The 17591-nt window shown below is 34.7% G+C and overlaps 1 protein-coding gene and 1 pseudogene across 1 annotated transcript; both read left to right on the top strand.

The window, feature by feature from the left end:
- Nucleotides 1-163: 163 nt before the first annotated feature.
- LOC142640783 (putative L-gulonolactone oxidase 6) lies at nucleotides 164-6457 on the top strand. Its single transcript, XM_075815041.1, has 4 exons — nucleotides 164-910; nucleotides 5026-5281; nucleotides 5372-5473; nucleotides 5599-6457. Exons 1-4 carry the CDS (start codon nucleotides 242-244, stop codon nucleotides 6375-6377), a joined length of 1806 nt encoding a protein of 601 aa, XP_075671156.1. The 5' UTR covers nucleotides 164-241; the 3' UTR covers nucleotides 6378-6457.
- A 6006-nt stretch (nucleotides 6458-12463) lies between these two features.
- Nucleotides 12464-14765, top strand: LOC142640274 (putative L-gulonolactone oxidase 6; annotated as a pseudogene).
- The last annotated feature ends 2826 nt before the right edge of the window (nucleotides 14766-17591 follow it).

Raw genomic sequence — 17591 nt, forward strand, 5'->3', positions numbered from 1 at the left:
AACAAACGTTTTAAGAATGGGAATTGTTTGTCACGTTGGTACGTGCCAACTATCAACAGCAAAGAAAATAAACACCTTTCTTCAAAGTGTCTTAAAATGGATCATAGTTTCTTTATTTTAATATGTACCTGTCTAAACCACACAGCTATATATATACATGTGCAGCAACAACGTAAATGAACTAAGATGCATCTTAAATTACCAAGAAGATTTTAAAGCATCATCACCAAAACTCTAAAACATGGTATTGTTACGCGGAGTTTTCCAATTTAGCTGTTTCTTCCTTTTAATCTTTGTTGTGTGTTGTAGTCCCCCGGAGGACCACATCAAATGTTCATCAAAGAATAGAGATTGCACAATCACAAACTCCTATGGTATCTTTCCTGATCGAAGCACTTGCCGAGCTGCCGAGGTGGCTTACCCCTCCACGGAGGAGGAGCTCATTTCGATAGTAGCAAAAGCAACAGAGAACAAAAGGAAAATGAAAGTTGCAACACGTTATTCACATAGCATTCCCAAGCTAGTTTGTCCAGACGGGGAAGATGGGCTTTTGATAAGCACCAAGTTTCTTGACCATGTGTTAAAAATTGATGCTGAAGCTAAGACGATAACCGTGGAGAGCGGTGTGACATTGAAGCAGCTAATCAACGAAGCTGCCAAGGCTGAGCTGGTCTTGCCTTATACACCATATTGGTGGGGTTTGACAATTGGGGGACTATTGAGCACGGGTGCACATGGTAGCACATTGCGTGACAAGGGGAGCTCAGTCCATGATTACCTTACGGAACTTCGAATTATTAGTCCAGGTGGTGCTGAAGATGGTTATGCTAAGGTTCGGGAGCTCAAAGATGGTGACCAAGATTTTAATGCAGCTAAAGTTTCTCTTGGAGTTCTTGGAGTCATTTCACAGGTCTGGATTATAACTTATACTTTTTCTTTTTCTTTTTTAGCTTGGTTAGAATCGCTTACTACTATCCAAAGGTCCCAAATTCCTCTGCTTTTCTTTAACGGTTACATATTGATACTAAACACTTAACTTGGTATACTCACTTGAAGCGGTGAGTCTCAATTAATTGCGCATCATATTTCATCTCATATACACAAACTTTTCATCTCAAAGTTTGATCGCGGTGTAATGTTTAAGAAACTTTGTAATAGATTTCGTTTTATTGTTTTGAGATGTGATAAGAATAGTTCCAAAATTTGGAGATCCAACTACAAGGAAACAACTGGTTAATGTTTTTTATTTTCTTCTTCTTCTACCTCCATAAATAAATAATAGTAATAATTATTTGTTAAAAAAAAAAAACTTGTTCCATATACACGAATGCACGATGAGAATTGCTAATTGTTTAAAGTTCATAAATTTTTTTTTTTGGCCAAAATTCTCTTTATCATTAGACATAAAAATGTTAAAGTCTCATATTTTATTTGAAAATGACAAATTTCACAGTAATTTTTTAGAAAAATTATCACATCTCTTATATTTTTAATCAACAATTACTACTGTTACATATGCATTTAAATTTTAAAAGAAAATGATTATGCTTCACCTTACAATACCAAGACTCGAGGACATTTTTCAGCCAATCAACAATGGTCAGTATAAATTTAAATTTTAAGCATAAAAAACATAATTATTAATTACACCTAAAAAATTTAATTCTTATTAATTAAAACTCTTGGCTGTGTATCTTTTTCAAGCTTTAAATTTTCCAAAAACTAAATAGACTCTGATGACTAATTCTACTTTACTTCCTCTTTATTCAAATGGATCATAAGAGAAAGATAAAACAAAAACATATCTAACGAGATTATTAGCGTAGGTAGTAGTTGTTGTTGTTTGTGTGTACTAAATAAATAAAATAAAAACTTTAGTGATCATCAATAAGTTAGTATAAAAATTTTCAAAATTGCCAAGATGATGAATAGGTAATTACATTCTCAAAAATAAAAAAAAAAAATAAAATAAAAAGGTTATCTTAGTCAGCTCGTCTTTTATGAAAAAAGTAGTAAAATTAATTGTATTGTACGTTACTTTAAGTAATTAACAAAAAAAAAAAAAGGAGCATCTACCATCTCACAGGCTTGCAGTTACTTATCTACTTTTACATAAAGTAGCGTACTATAATGAAATCTTGATTGACTTGCCATCCTTCTTCAACTTCTTCTGCTTTCCCCAATTCAAAGTGGGCCTCTAGATATATTTCTTAAGGGACTAAAACTAAAACAAAACAAAATGTAGAATAGAAATATAAGAAATAAATTAAAGAATAAATTTGGAACCATAATGGAAGGATGTACTATTCCACTTAACATGGTAGGTGTGCTCTAGCCTAACCAGTGAATGTGGAGGTGTTATTATTATTATTATTGTTATTATATATCCCAAGTCTGAACCTAACGTTGAGAATCAATAACACTCATGCTTGGTGCGAATGGCTAATATTTAAACCATAATGTTTCAACTGAAAACATAAAAAATGCCAACTAATCGAGATATAAGACTTTTGGCGTCAATCACCAAATATAAATGATAATAACTGAGTTGTTTTAGGTCCACTTGATATACTTTGAGATTTTTTTTTTTTCTATTTTTTGAGAAACAAGATTTAAAGTTATAATTTTTAATGAGAATTTTATTAAAAATTTTCAATTAAGTTATTTTAAATTCTTCTTGTTAATATTTTACAGGTCAACGTTTCTTGTTTCTTGAGATACAAAGTTTTTTGAGAATCTTCTTGTTTAAGTTTTGTTAACATCTTTTAAATTGAAAACATGGTTAATCTAATTCATCTAATTAATGATTTTATTAATTTTAATTTTGCAAAAATTCATCTAAATAGATAACTATACTACTACAAGTATTCCAATAAAATTCAACGAGATATATATATATATATATATAAACAATAACTGTCATGTTTGATTATTTTTCATTTTTAACTTTCTATTGTATTAATCATTATTTCTAACTCTTTTTGTTGAATTTTTTTCATCTTTGAGATTCTATTTAAAATTTAATTAAATTTTAGATTATGAAAATTTTAAAGTAGACATTTAAATTGATATTTTCTAGTAGACATTTAAAATTTTTTTTTAAATTACAAATAGCATTAACATTTTTAAAGCGTATAATAGAACAATAGAATCTAATTTATTAAAGGTACTATTGGAACACTAAAATAGAATCACCTAATAGCTACTACTCAAACAAAGATGAATTCAACACATATCTCAATGCCTTAATAGTAACCAAACAAAGATTATTTTCGTACATAGAATCAAATATCATCATTCAAGCATAAAATCTAACAAAAAGAGATAAAAATTTATTACCTTTTCAAAGAAAAAATTAGTTGTACTTTAGCTTTGGCAATGTGATGCATGATGAAGGAAAAAATTAAATCTAATTTCCAATTTTAATTTTTGTAGAGAGAGAGATAATGTACATGTGTGACTGCAGAAAATTGAGCGGATAATGTTAACATTTTACCCTGCGTGTGGGATGTTGACTTACACACATAAAAGTCTCAAGCCATTAGGGAGAAATTGGTCGTAGTAATTTGGCACTCTTGTTATAAACAAATAAAAATTAAAGTTTGTGTTTAATTAGTGAGGGAATTCATGGAAGTAGTAAAAACAAACTAAATACATTTGTGAAAGAGAAAGTTTAGATATACAACTTTTACTACAATTATGAGGTGGTTGACTATGAGTGAGTGGCATATGAAAGTAATTATCCACAAGTCACAGTCAACCATTTTATTAAGTTGTGAAAAATGTTGTGAATATTGAAAAACTTCTTTGGAAATACCAATCAAAACATTAGTCTTGATACTTACTATTTCGTGCTGGTATAACCCTACAGGACCTAGAATCCGCTATCATAGCCACTACTTTTTTCCTTTAGGGGTTGGACATACATTCCAACTACAATTTATTGGTATCTCTTATGGAACTTTCCCATAAGCCTAAATCTTATTGAATCTACAGTTACAAATTGTCTTGGTATCACTCATGCAACTTTCCCATAAGCTAGCCTAAATCTTATTGAATATACAATTACAATTTTCTTGGTGCATGTGTGAAACAAGTTATTTACACACAATTTCTAGCCTTTTCCTAATGAGGAGCCTTAAACCAAATTGTAAGTGTCCTAGGCCTTAAGTCTAAAGATCAGTCATGTCTTACATTATACAGGGACTCCCCAAAAGAAAGGGAATAACCGAAAGGGAAGAAAGAGGAAAGATAGGTCTGTCCCACTTAAAATAATAATAAATTAAAAAATTATAGTTCCTTTTTTTTTTGGATTGATTAAAGATAGGTCTCTTCTTCCCCCCTGTATGTCTTGTATATTTCTTATATGAATGCTATATTTTTAAATTTTTAATTATATGAGAGCTCTTCCTTTTTCTTTTTCTTTTTTTCTTTTTTAGCTGAATTATTTGAAAGTATATAAACGCCACATATTGATATTTCTGATTATTTTTTAGAAACAGATTGTAATTTCTTATATAGGCTATGTTATACACATTATTTTTACTATGTATACACATCAATATTTTTTTCCATCATTTAATATAAGCATAATTATGTGTCTAAAGAGATTAATCAAAATTTTCATATACACCCGTCTTATGTGACACATATGAAACTGACTCGTGGGTCCCATATCTACGGGATCCACATGTCAATCTCACGTATGGACAAAAACTTCGGAAAGGGCAAGTATAGGGAAAGAGAACGCAAGCTACGAATTGGCAAAAACTTCTTAAGTTATCTACTTGTGGTACCGTGCATGGTAGGCATCATCTATAGGATTGTGATGTTGAAAATGCCACTATATGATTTGACAGCATCTGATATATGTTGCTTATGTTTTATCACTCCCGGTTAAGTCAAGACACATGTAATAGGCTTCAAAGACATAAAATGATGAGCTGTTGTTATAAATTGATATATAAGCCAATGTCAAGACATGGTCAAAATGAAAGCTCAAAATGAGAAAATCTCACTTTGCAGGTGACTCTAAAACTACAACCCATGTTCAAACGATCCATCACCTACTTGACAAAAAATGATTCGGACTTAGGAGATATGGTGACTAGTTTTGGCAATGAACACGAGTTTGCTGATATAACTTGGTATCCTAGTCAACGCAAGGCAGTTTATCGCATAGACGACCGAGACTACACAAACGCACATGGCAATGGTCTCTATGATTTCACCCCATTCCGCGCAACAGCTTCAGTTGAACTGGGCATCATCAGAACCACAGGTTAGCACTACAATTTGATTTTTGCTAGCTATTTTTATAACAAAAGTGTAATGGTTTTGAAACGGTACGTTCTATGCTTGTTTAAATTAGAGGAAGTTCAAGAATCCTTAAGTGACGCTGCTGGGAAGTGCTTAGGTGCAGAGACAGTTATTCTAGCACTCGAGACTGCTGCCTATGGTTTAAGTAACAATGGTATTGTTATTATCCTCTTCTTCTAAACAGTGCTAAGAAATTACAATTATTATTTGCGTTAGTGGCTGATAATGATATTATTAACTCAAAATAACAAACTTTATGATTTTTTTTTTTACTAATAGGTATTCTTTTTACGGGTTATCCTGTGATTGGATATCACAACCGCCTTCAAGCATCAGGAGCTTGCTTAGATAGCCAAGATAATGGGTTGATCACAGCTTGTGCATGGGACCCTAGAGTTAAGGGTGAGTTCTTTCACCAAAGTACATTCAGTGTTGGCTTGTCTGTGGCTAAGAGCTTCATTCAAGATGTGCAAAAGCTAATTGAATTAGAGCCTAAAGCAATGTGTGGTGTAGAACTTTATAATGGAATACTCATGCGCTACGTTAAGGCTTCAAGTGCTTACTTAGGCAAGCAAGAAGATGCAATAGACTTTGATATCAGTTATTATCGAAGCAAAGACCCCTTGACTCCTAGGCTATTTGAAGATATACTAGAAGAAGTTGAGCAACTTGCATTGTTTAAGTATGGAGCATTGCCCCATTGGGGAAAGAATCGAAACATAGCATTTGATGGAGTAATCAACAAGTACAAAAATGCTAAAAAATTCTTGAAGGTTAAGAAAGTGTATGATCCATTTGGCCTCTTCTCTAGTGAGTGGACTGACCAAGTTCTTGGATTGAAAAATAATGTGACTATAGATAAGGAGGGGTGTGCATTAGAAGGGTTGTGTATATGCTCACAAGACAGTCATTGTGCTCCCAAAAAGGGCTATTATTGTAGCCCAGGAAAGGTATATAGGGATGCAAGGGTGTGTGCTCGTGGGACTTCTAAGATGAATATATGTGAGGAAGAACAATGGGGGTGTCAAGATTTCACCTTCGGAGGGATCAAAATCTAATATTAATTTTCTTTTGAGTTGCTGTTTCAATTTGTAACAATGTTCTTGTGATTTGTTGAAAGTTATTATATTCTCTAGTACTCTACATGGGAAGTTTTTTTTTTTTTTTTGATGCTGTGAGGGATACATGGGAAGAAACCTGATCGTGTGATTCATGTAGAAGTTTACAACTTTCAAGTGTTCTTATTTAGGTCTCCTTTAGTTCAGTTTTTATGGGCACGTATGCTTGTGGGCATGTGTTTTATGAATGTTTGTGGTAGTGGGAACAATTAGGTTAGTGTTGGCAAATCTATGACAATGTATCTTTCTTTTCTTTCTTCTTTTTTTTTTTTTTTTGAAAACCTATGACAATGTATCTTGTTATTAGTTGTAAGTGTCAAAAATAAAGTACAAGATAAAGTGCAAAGTTTAACGGAAGAAAGGCATTTTTTGGAATTTCGACCAACCCTTGATCGATCAATACTAGCCTTTTGATTGACTCTTGACTTAGACTCGATCAAGACACAAGAAATCAAAGGCCCGTTTGGTAGAGAAGTTTGAGTAATGTTGTTTGGATGTTTTTGATATACGTGTTGGTGAAAAAGTGTGTGAAAATATGTGTAATGTTGTTTAGAACTTGAAAATATGTGTTTAAGTTCGGCTACCAAATCTATATATGTGTATTATTTTAAGTTCGTTTGGTGGGCAGTGCTGGCCCAACCCAATTTAAAGGCTTATATTATATAAAATTTTCACAAATATTATATATATAGAGGAGAAAAGCTTGTACTATTTCATTAAAAAATAACCCAAAAAAAGGCAAAACTACAACGTTGGTCCTCCAAGTTTATCCTATGTACATAATTGGTCTCTCAAATTTCAATTAAATACAATTGATCTCTCAAATTTAAAAAATGAGTTCTATTAATCATTCTATTAACTGTCGCTAGTAGTGTTACTTAGGTAACTAATAGAATAATGACTTGATATTTTTTTAATGACATGACATGACATTTTTTAATTAAAAAAATTACAAAATAAATTTACAAGTAAGAAACACAAACCAATACCGAATTGAAACTTATTCAGTGATTCACAAACCCACGCTTCAGAAAGAAAAAAAAATCGCAAACCCACCACAAGAGAGAGAAGGGGAGAGTGTAGAAACCTAAGCACTGACCCGTCGAAGACTAAAGCCCTAGCTGCCGTTGGCGACAGCCATTGACCCGCATGCATGTTTGTCACCTCTAATCTTGCATACATAGCTTATGAGGTTTAATTCTTTAGTTTGTGATGGACCATCCAAGATTTGGATGTGCCAAGTTGAAAATCCAGCCTAAGAAGAGTGTTATCAAGAATATTAATCTGGATGATATATAGTAGCTATCTTTTGAAACTTTTGGTGAGTGGAATTGCTTGGCCTCTAGCATTGGGTATGTCTTTAGGTGCAATCCCAGAGTCATGAAGCCAAAAAGAAAACTTAATCAACTAATAATTAAATTTCATAGTGAAACGGCACCTTTACATATTAAACTCACAAACAGAACCACCTTTACGATCCTTAATCAATTATCTCAACTCACAGTTTTCTAGTTCATACTAAATTAACCATAATGTCTTTAATCTTTCCAAATTGCTAACATAAAACTACAATTTCTAGCTTCTATAATCAAACTAGAGAATATAGAAGGGAAAATAAAACAAACAACTACACCATTAAAATTATCCATAGCAAGAAGTAGTTTTATTTACTTACCCATAAATTCAGAAGCTCAAACTTTAGAGTTAGGTGTTTGATTTCCTCTTTACAGATATATATATATATATATAGTTTTGGCAAGAGAAAAGGAAAAAGAGAGAAAGGGTTGTTGGTGTAAGAGAGGAGTATGGTTGTGCAAGAACAATGAAAGAAGAACAGAAAAACAAAGAAAATTGAATTCGGTGCTGCAAAGAGAAAAGGGAGAAGGGTGGGGTGGTGGGGCATGTGTCTCACTATAAGGAAAAGGGTTGATGACTCAGCCTTTCGACTAATGTTTTGTTTGGTTACAAATGAAGGAAGAAAAGAGAAAAGAAATGAGTAATAAAAAGCAAATGAGAAAGAAAAGAAAAGAAATTAAATCTCTTTTGTATGTTTGGAAATAAACAAAGGAGGGGAAAAGGAAGGAGAAGAATGGATTTTTCTTTCCTTTGTTTCGCTTGTAATAAGAAAGGAAATGAAAAGAAAATATATGTTTTTTTTATTTTTAACTTTTATGCCCATATACATGTGAAAAATGCATAAAAATTATAGGCAAATATGTCACTTCAAGACATATTATATTATTTATGTGGGCCCCTAGATTTTAGAAACTATTGTCTCCCTTCAAATCCGGTCAAATTGGGCGGATTGCAAATTTGTGGGCCCAGGGAAAGGGCTTATGCCATTTTGCTCTCTTCCATGCTAACCAAATGGAAGAAATGACCACTTTTCAAATTATTTCTCTTCTTTTCCTCTCTCCTTTAGCGTTACCAAACACACTGTTAAAATTTATACTTATAACCCCCAAAAGCTTTATTTTCTATAAAGACCCAACTAATCAAATAATTTTCATATATACCCTTACCTTTATAAACTTCTTTCTATAACATCAAAATATCAAAGTCTTTTGCAATTAAATTAATTAAGATAATAATAAGTGTGTAAATCTATATATTAATCATGCAAATAGGCTAGGATGTTACACCACCCCAGCTACCATCACTGGAAAAAAAAAAAAACACACACACACACACACACACACACACAAGCCAGTCTAGCCACCACTCAAATCACAAGCTCAAGACCAAATTTATGACCCACGGAGATTTGAAAACTACACCAGAAAAACAACAGCATCTACCACGAGATTCGAAGACAACACCATAAACCCTAGGAAAAACAATAGCATTTACCACCGATGAGAAGAAATTGGATAAAAAACTCAGCCATGACTCACCAAAGCAATTCAACCAAATCAAACCAACAGCATCCACCAAATTAGACCAAATCTTAGCCATGATCCACCACCACGACGATCCATTGCTGAGAAGGAGAAGGAACCGGTGAGAAGAGAGAGAGAGAGAAAGAAGAAGAGAGAAATAGCTTAGAAGAGAGAGGGAGAGAGAGAGAGAGAGAGAGAAAGACGACATTGAACAGAGAAGAAAGAGAGAGAAAAAGAAAAAAAATTAAGGAAAAGAAGAGAGAAGAAATAAAATATTAGTTTTTATTATAAGTTTGTAGCTACAGTATGAGCATTCACATTAAAGCTTTTAAAAGCTAAAAATGCTATCTTTTAGCATCTTATTCCAAAAACCACACTACAACAAAGGTGTTATTGTTAAAAATTTTAGCAAATGAGTTATAGTGGACTGCTATCTATGATAGTCCACTGTGGCTCAAATCTTATAAAATTATAAATTTTTAATATTTTTTCAATTAAAATATATTCTCTCTCTCTCTCTCTCTCTCTTTCTCTGGACTCTCTTTTCTCTCTCTTCGTTCTCATTTTCTTCTCTCTTTCACCAGTTTCTCTCTTCTCTCTCTTTTTTCTTTCTTTCTCATTGGTTCTCTCAATTTCTTCTTCTCCCCAAAACAAGTGCAAAGGAACCAAAATGAATTACAAATTTTCAAGAATATTAAGAAGAAAAAGACGATAACTAAACTTGAAAAAGAGGCCATTGGTCTTGCATTTGGGCACTCTTAGCTGCTCCAACTTGCATCAACTGGATATGAAGGAAGACCAAGTAGATATGAATCACCAAAACCTTTTGCAAAAGATATCCAATTTAGCTGGCTCATTGGTTTGAATTATTTGCTTAGTCAACCTCTTGCTTATGGTGGTCTTTAGTGACTGGGTTTTGGTGGTTGTTTTGTGATTGGTTGTTTAATGGCTAGGTTGTGTGATTTGGTGGTTGTTTTGTAGTGGTGGGTAGATTTTGAGTTGGGGCTTACGATGGTGGCAAGTGGGTGAATGATGATGGCTAGTGGTGACTGTGGGTTTGTGTGGGTTGGGTTGGCTGGTGGTGACTATCGATTTATTAGGTTTACGGTGGTTTGTTTTTGTATGTGATTTTGGTGATTGGGGATTGAATGGTGGTGGTGGTGGTGGTGGCGGCTGCGGGTGTGGGCAGCGGTGGTTGGCGGCAATGGGTGTGGGTGTGAGTAGTGGCAGTGGCAGTGGATTTGTAGGTAGTGAAAGAGATGAGATTGAGAATAAAAAAAAATTAAAACAATAATATTTTAATGAAGTGGTAAAAAATATAAAACCTTTGATGTTAGGTGTATTGTAAAGTGAGTTGTTATAATAGATAAAATAAGTTTTTGAGATGCTAAATACTAAATTTTTTGAGATGTTTGATGTGAATGCCCTAAGTTATCAAAGATAACAACTTACTATAGCTCCATTGCTTTTATTTATTTATTTAAGTATAGCACTTTTGTTGTAGCCTACATTTTAGTATTTTAGTTGCTAAAATTGCATCATAGCAATTATACCACATTTGTTGTGAATGCTCTAAAGAACATTTAATTAGTACGGAATAAGAAATACATGATCCAATGTCTTAGAATGAGTCTAGAGTATAACAAGACATTTTATGGATGTTGCTATGCTGGTTCTCAAAAAGGATTTGGTACGGTGCTCCCAAAATTTTCTTGCAGGTGTGCTTAATGGTCTCATAGTCTATCTATATGTATGAAACACAATAGAGAACATGTGGAGAGATGCGCAACCAAATCATGTCCACTGTGTACAAGTGGGAGATGTAACTAAAAACCTAGAGTGGGCATTCGGTAGAAGAATAACGCCTAAGCGTTAATCCACAAAAATGGGAGCGATGCCAAGGGCAAGTGCATTTCTTAAATGAGGTTAAATGGCCATACAAAGTGTGCATGCAGGCCACCGATTGGAGCCCATGGAGGCATGTAAAATTATGAGAATTCATGAAACTTGTTTCGATCAAAAACGTACTTTTAAGTGTGAGTACGAAGTTTTTAGGCTGTAGGCAATGTGTGTATCAGCTCTATTAGAGTGCACCAATAACTGCAGGTCCCCTTTTTTTGGTTTTTTGGTTTGTGGAAGAAAGTAGAGCGAGAAGTTTGAGGCTGTTGGTGCCTCAATGCCAAACTTGTTAGTACAACGCTTACTGCCCATTTCAAATTGTCCTCACAATTATGTCTGAGTTCAGATGATAAGTTAAAATATATGTTTAAGTGTCGTCTGCTAATGCAATTGGGTACCTCATGTACTTGATGGTGTTCACTAGGTCTAATTGTTAGGTTTTAAAATATTTAGTCATAAATGTTTAGGTTTTAAATATGTTGTATGTTGGCAAACCAAGAACAAAAGCTTGTCTAGAATTAGATCTTAGTGTCTTTGAAGTGTTATTCTGAACCTGTTTTTGGGTTCTTTCCTACATTTGTTTGAAATTTTGTCTTTCACCAAAAATACAAATTTGCAAACACTTAAAACAAAAATTCATTAAGAAATTTCAAGTTTTTATTCAACCAAATAGAACACAGGCTAAAATCCATTAGACAGCACGAGACAGACACGGCTGCTTCACAACAGGTACAAGTTACAACACAACTACTCAAGTCCCCAAGACTTCACAAAGAAACAAAGGATTGTTAAGCTAGTACACAATGTCGTTTCAACATAGGCTATTCACACGACATCGTTTTGTTGCAACATTCATCGATTCATTTAAGTATTATTTAGCACGCGTTAAGCATTCCTTTCACTTGTGTAAATGTCTGTTATTTCAGATCACTGAGCTGTACTGGTGGTAGTCGCATCCAGTTAAGCTGCTGTAAAAGCTTCAGGCTCTGCTCTAAGTGTACTATGAACACATGCAGAGCCAGAACTCTCTTGTAATCATTAAGATACCTTTAGTGAAAATTAGTTAACATTTTCTTGCTCATTTTTCTCTGAAAGCTTATCTCAAAGTTTTCAAGAGTTAGCTAGGACCAAAGCCTTTCTTCTACAGACTTCAGATTCAAACCTGGACCCCCATAAAAAAATAAATAAATAAAAAGCACCTACATTGCTAAATTACCAACACAAAATTAAGCACCACAACTCCAAAACATGGTATTGTTACGCTCAAAAACAACAAGTTTCTTCCTGTTAATCTTTGTTGCGTGTTATAGTTGTAGTCCCCCAGAGGAACCCATCAAATGCTCATCAGAGAATACAAACTGTACCATCACAAACTCCTATGGTGCCTTCCCGGATCGAAGCACTTGTCGAGCTGCCGAGGTGGCGTACCCCACCACCGAGCAAGAGCTGATTTCAATAGTGGCAGAAGCAACCAAGAACAGAAGGAAAATGAAAGTGGCAACACGTTTTTCACACAGCATTCCCAAGCTAGTTTGTCCAGACGGCCAAGAAGGGCTGTTAATAAGCACCAAGTATCTTAATCATATGTTAAAGATTGATGTTGAAGCATGACCATAGAGAGCGGTGTGACATTGAGGCAGCTAATCAATGAGGCTGCCAAGGCCGGTCTAGCCTTGCCTTATACACCATATTGGTGGGGTTTGACAATTGGGGGCCTATTGAGTACAGGTGCACATGGTAGCACATTGTGGGCTAACGGAAGCCCGGTCCATGATTACCTTCTGGAGCTTCAAATTGTTAGTCCTGGTGGCGCTGAAGATGGGTATGTAAAGGTTCGGACGCTCAGAGACGGTGACAAAGATTTCAATGCAGCTAAAGTTTCACTTGGAGTTCTTGGAGTCATCTCACAGGTATGGTTTGGAGCTTGATATATATATATATGACAAAAGGGTATTTCTGGGTCGTCCAGGAAGTTTGATCTAAGTAAAATCCTTGAAAAATGCTTGCTGGAATTTGTTAATCAAGCCAAACTTTCTTTTTGTGATTCTTAAGAAAATGCTTTTATAATTAGCCAATTATAAGTCTAGTTCATAAATGCATCTAAACCATTAATAAAGATTTGGGTGACAAATTCAGTCAACTCTTCATCTTATCATCTGTCAAACAGTCGAAGTGAAAGCTCAAAGTGGAAAACACTCAATTTTCAGGTCACTCTAAAACTACAACCCCTCTTCAAGAGATCCATCACCTACTTGACAAAAAATGATTCAGACTTGGGAGATCAAGTGGCTAGTTTTGGTCATCAACATGAGTTTGCGGATATAATTTGGTATCCTAGTCAACGCAAGGCAGTCTATCGTATCTACGATCGTGTCTCCACAAACACATCTGGCAATGGTCTATACAATTCAAACTCGTTCCGCCCCATACCTTCACTCGAACTGAGCTCTATCAGAACCTTAGTTTAACCAAAAAGCATTTACCTATACTTTAGAACTACCATTAGATTTTTGGTATTGTAATTAAAGTGTAATGTTTTTGACAGTATTTGTTTTGTGCTTGTTTAAATAGAGGAGCTTCTAGAGCACCTGAGTTATGCTAATGGGAAGTGCGCCAGTGCAAAAACAATTACTTCAAAATTCCTGAATACTGCCTATGGTTTAAGTAACAATGGTATTGAGATTTCGTTGTGCGAAAAAAACTACCAAATTAAGTTATTTGCATTAGTTGCTGATTGTTATTTGTCCCCAATTCTAAAAAAAATTCTTGATTTTGGACTTATAGATAACGACTTTACGGGCTATCCTGTAATTGGATTTCACAATCGTCTTCAAGCATCAAGAACATGCCTAGATAACCATCACAATTCAGCTTGCGCATGGGACCACAAAGTCAATGGTGCTTTCTTTCACCAAACGACATTCAGTATTAGCTTGTTCGTGGCTAAGAGCTTTATTAAAGATGTGCAGAAGCTAATTGAAATGGAGCCTAAAGCAATGTGCGGTGTAGAAATGTATAACGGAATTCTCATGCGCTATGTTAAGGCTTCGAGTGCTTATTTAGCAAACTAAAAGATGCAATTGACTTTGATATCACTTATTATCGAAGCAAAAACCCCATAACTCCTAGGCTTTATGAAGACATACTCGAAGAAGTCGAGCAACTCGCTCTTTTCAAGTATGGAGCATTGCCACATTGGGGGAAGAATCAAAACCTAGCATTTGATGGAGTAATCAACAAGTACAAAAATGCTAGAGAATTTTTGAAGGTTAAGGAGGTGTATGATCCCTTTGGCCTCTTCTCTAGTGCATGGACAAACCAAATTCTTGGATTGAAAAATGGTATAACCATAGCTAAAGAGGGGTGTGCATTGGAGGGGTTGTGTATATGTTCAGAAGATATTCATTGTGCTCCCAAGAAGGGCTATTATTGTAGACTAGGCAAAGTATACAAGAATGCAAAGGTTTGTACTCGTATGACTTCTAAGATAAATATATGTGACGTAAACGGACCATGGTGGAATCAAGATTTCAGGAGGCCCAAATTTTAATTTCTTGGCATATTTATTAAATGTAAATTTCACTCCCCTTCTCATGTCCTAAATAGAGATCAATTTCCATTTTGGACAATGTTTGTGTAACAGCATGTTTGTTATAGTACTATTTATCCTTCCATGTTTTTTTTTTTTTTGGGTATATAACTTTTGAGGAATCAATGATTAACAAAATCTGCCCAATGAGCCCAATCCACTCCCACATTTGGGATAGCCCGGCCCATTAGGGTAGTTTATGAACAAATAAATTAACAAATTTATAGTCTATTTGGATTGAGGGGGGAGTAAAGTAGAACTGACATAAAGTAAGCCTATTTTTAGCTAACTCTACTCTACTTCCCTTCACTTCCTCTCAATCCAAATGGGCCTTTAGTAACAAAAATAAAAGGTGATACTACAATGTTGATTCCTCAAGTTTACCCTGTGTGCTTAATTGGTCCCTCAAGTTTGAAGCGAGTACAATTAGTTTCTTAAGTTTTAAAACTGAATGAATTGATCATTTTACTAACTTCGTTAATGGTGTTGCTTACGTGGCTAACGGAATAATGAGTTGGCATTTTTTAATGACGTGACATGTTTTTAATTAAAAAATTACAAACTAAATTTACACGGAAGAAACAATATACACAGCCAGTACCAAATTTAAAAAAAAAAAAGAAAAAGTCTACCAATTGTAAAAACCCGCCCGAAGAGGAGAGAGGGAAGAAACCAAGCATTGACCCACCACTGGTGGAGACCTATGCCCTAGCCGCCATCGGCAACAGCCAAATCCCAAAAAAAAAAAAAAAAAAGCAATCAAAATTTTCCAAAAATCCAAGTCACAGTTCTCAAAATCAAAACCAAAAAGTCCATCCTAACATTACTTAGAGGCCGTTGGAGTTGCCGAACCGTAATGGACTCTTTTCGACAAGCAACAAATCGGGCTCTCTGTGTTGAATCTACTGAAATGCAAAGTGACGAGGGTCTCCGAGATTCCTCAGGCTCAACAGAGAAAGCTAAACCCAACTGACCATGTCTTAGACAATGATGAGCTTTTCTAGGGTTTACTCTAGGACATGAAATGCCACCAAACCCAATACTAAAATAGCAAGATGAGCTTAATGCCATCAAAACCCAAACGAAAATAGAGTATTATTGAAATATGGCCCTTAGATTTGAGCCTGAGATATTGAATACTACTAGTATTTGTGAATGGATGAGCCTTGTGTGTTACTGTAAACTCAAATAAAGATTAGGAACTACGCTGTCTACGCGGTGAAAGTCACATGACTTACGCTCCGTTTGTTTCGATGTAAAATATTTTCAAGAAAATATTTTCATATTTTATGGTGTTTGTTTTAAAGTAAAATATTTAGTCAAAAGTAAAATATTTTCAGTCAAGTAAACCAACTAAGGCAAATTTGTGTAAAATATTTTACACTTGAAATATTGGTAAAATATTTTACATTTATTGCACTCTTTAGGTCCCGATGCACTGCCTTTCTCTCACTTTTACGCTTTCTCAGATTTCTCCAAAACCCAGCCCATCATTAACCCTTCTCTCTTACCCATCACTGGTTCCATCGTCTTCATCACCACCCATCATCGGCTCCACCCTATTCGGTACCACCCATCATCGGCTCTCCCTTCACCGCTGCCACCCATCATCGGCTCTCCCTTCACCGCTGCCACCCATCACCAGATCCACGTCGTTGGCACCACCACCAGTTCTTAAGTTCTCTCAGTGCCACTGTCAATCTTGTTCCTTCTTCAATATTATTTACCTGGGTTTCTAGAGAGAAAATGGGCATTTGTCCATTTTGCCAAAACTTTTCACCAAAATGCCCAATATCTAAAACTAATTAGGGAAATGCTCTTGTTTAAAAATCGAGTTTCAATTTAAAACTCAATTTTTGGACAATCAAGTTATAGCAAACTGAAAAATTATAAAAAAAAATTTGGTACTCGAGTTCCATGAACTCAAGTACTTTACATGGTACTCAAGTTCATGAAACTTGAGTACCAAAAAAAAAAAATATATTCCTAAGTCCACATTTACTATAACTCGATGTTACAAAAATCGAGTTTTACATTTGGAACTCGATTTTTAGAAAATCGAGTTTTAAAATAAAGGCATTTCCCTAATTAGTTTCAGACATGGGGCCTTTTGCTGAAAAATTTGTGAGAAATGGATAAAAGCCCTTTTTGGCTGGGCTTCTAGAGGTTGGGTTGTGGTGGGACTTGCTTTTGTACAGTTTTTGGTGGATGGATTTGGGTCTTAGTTGTTTGAAGGATTTTGGGTCTCAGTTGTTTTATCCGGTGGCTTGATGGACGGTGTGGGTGGGGTTGTTTTTCATGGGTCTTAATCTTTCTTTTTAGTGGCGGATTTCAATTGTTTCTCATTTTTGTTAGGCAATTCAGCAAAATGAAGATAAGGCTACTCGCTAATTCAACAATGGTTCCGCTCAATTAAATGTATCATGGTGTAGGCATTTCTTATAGAGCTAAAATAGTTGAAAATAAATAAACCACAACTTGTAGTAACCAAAATTAAATATGGATGGAGATCAAGAAGAACAGGGAGGGTTTGATTCTCATGAGTTATCGTTGTTTTTCAGGATGATTGCGGTAGATCTTGATTATTTTTTCCATGGGTTTGTGGATTTGTATTTACCAGTGATCCTCTAATAGCTCCAATTAGATTTCTCTAATTTGGTTAGTTGGATATGCACTGATTCGGTGGGCTGTGAGTTAGAAAAAATTTCACATTTTATATTAAAATTTTTTTGAAAATGATTTTCCTTGTACGCAATCAAACATGGTAAAATGAAAATATTTTTAGTA

The sequence above is a fragment of the Castanea sativa genome, chromosome 6 (genome assembly GCF_040712315.1).
Source record: "Castanea sativa cultivar Marrone di Chiusa Pesio chromosome 6, ASM4071231v1".
NCBI classification, from domain to species: Eukaryota; Viridiplantae; Streptophyta; class Magnoliopsida; order Fagales; family Fagaceae; genus Castanea; species Castanea sativa.

Bases quoted from the DNA above. Each gene is read 5' to 3' on its own strand.
- LOC142640783 (XM_075815041.1), top strand. From the start codon at position 242: ATGGTATTGTTACGCGGAGTTTTCCAATTTAGCTGTTTCTTCCTTTTA. The intron at 5,282-5,371 runs GTTAGCACTACA...TGTTTAAATTAG, and splicing joins GGGCATCATCAGAACCACAG to AGGAAGTTCAAGAATCCTTA. The intron at 5,474-5,598 runs GTATTGTTATTA...TTTTACTAATAG, and splicing joins CTATGGTTTAAGTAACAATG to GTATTCTTTTTACGGGTTAT.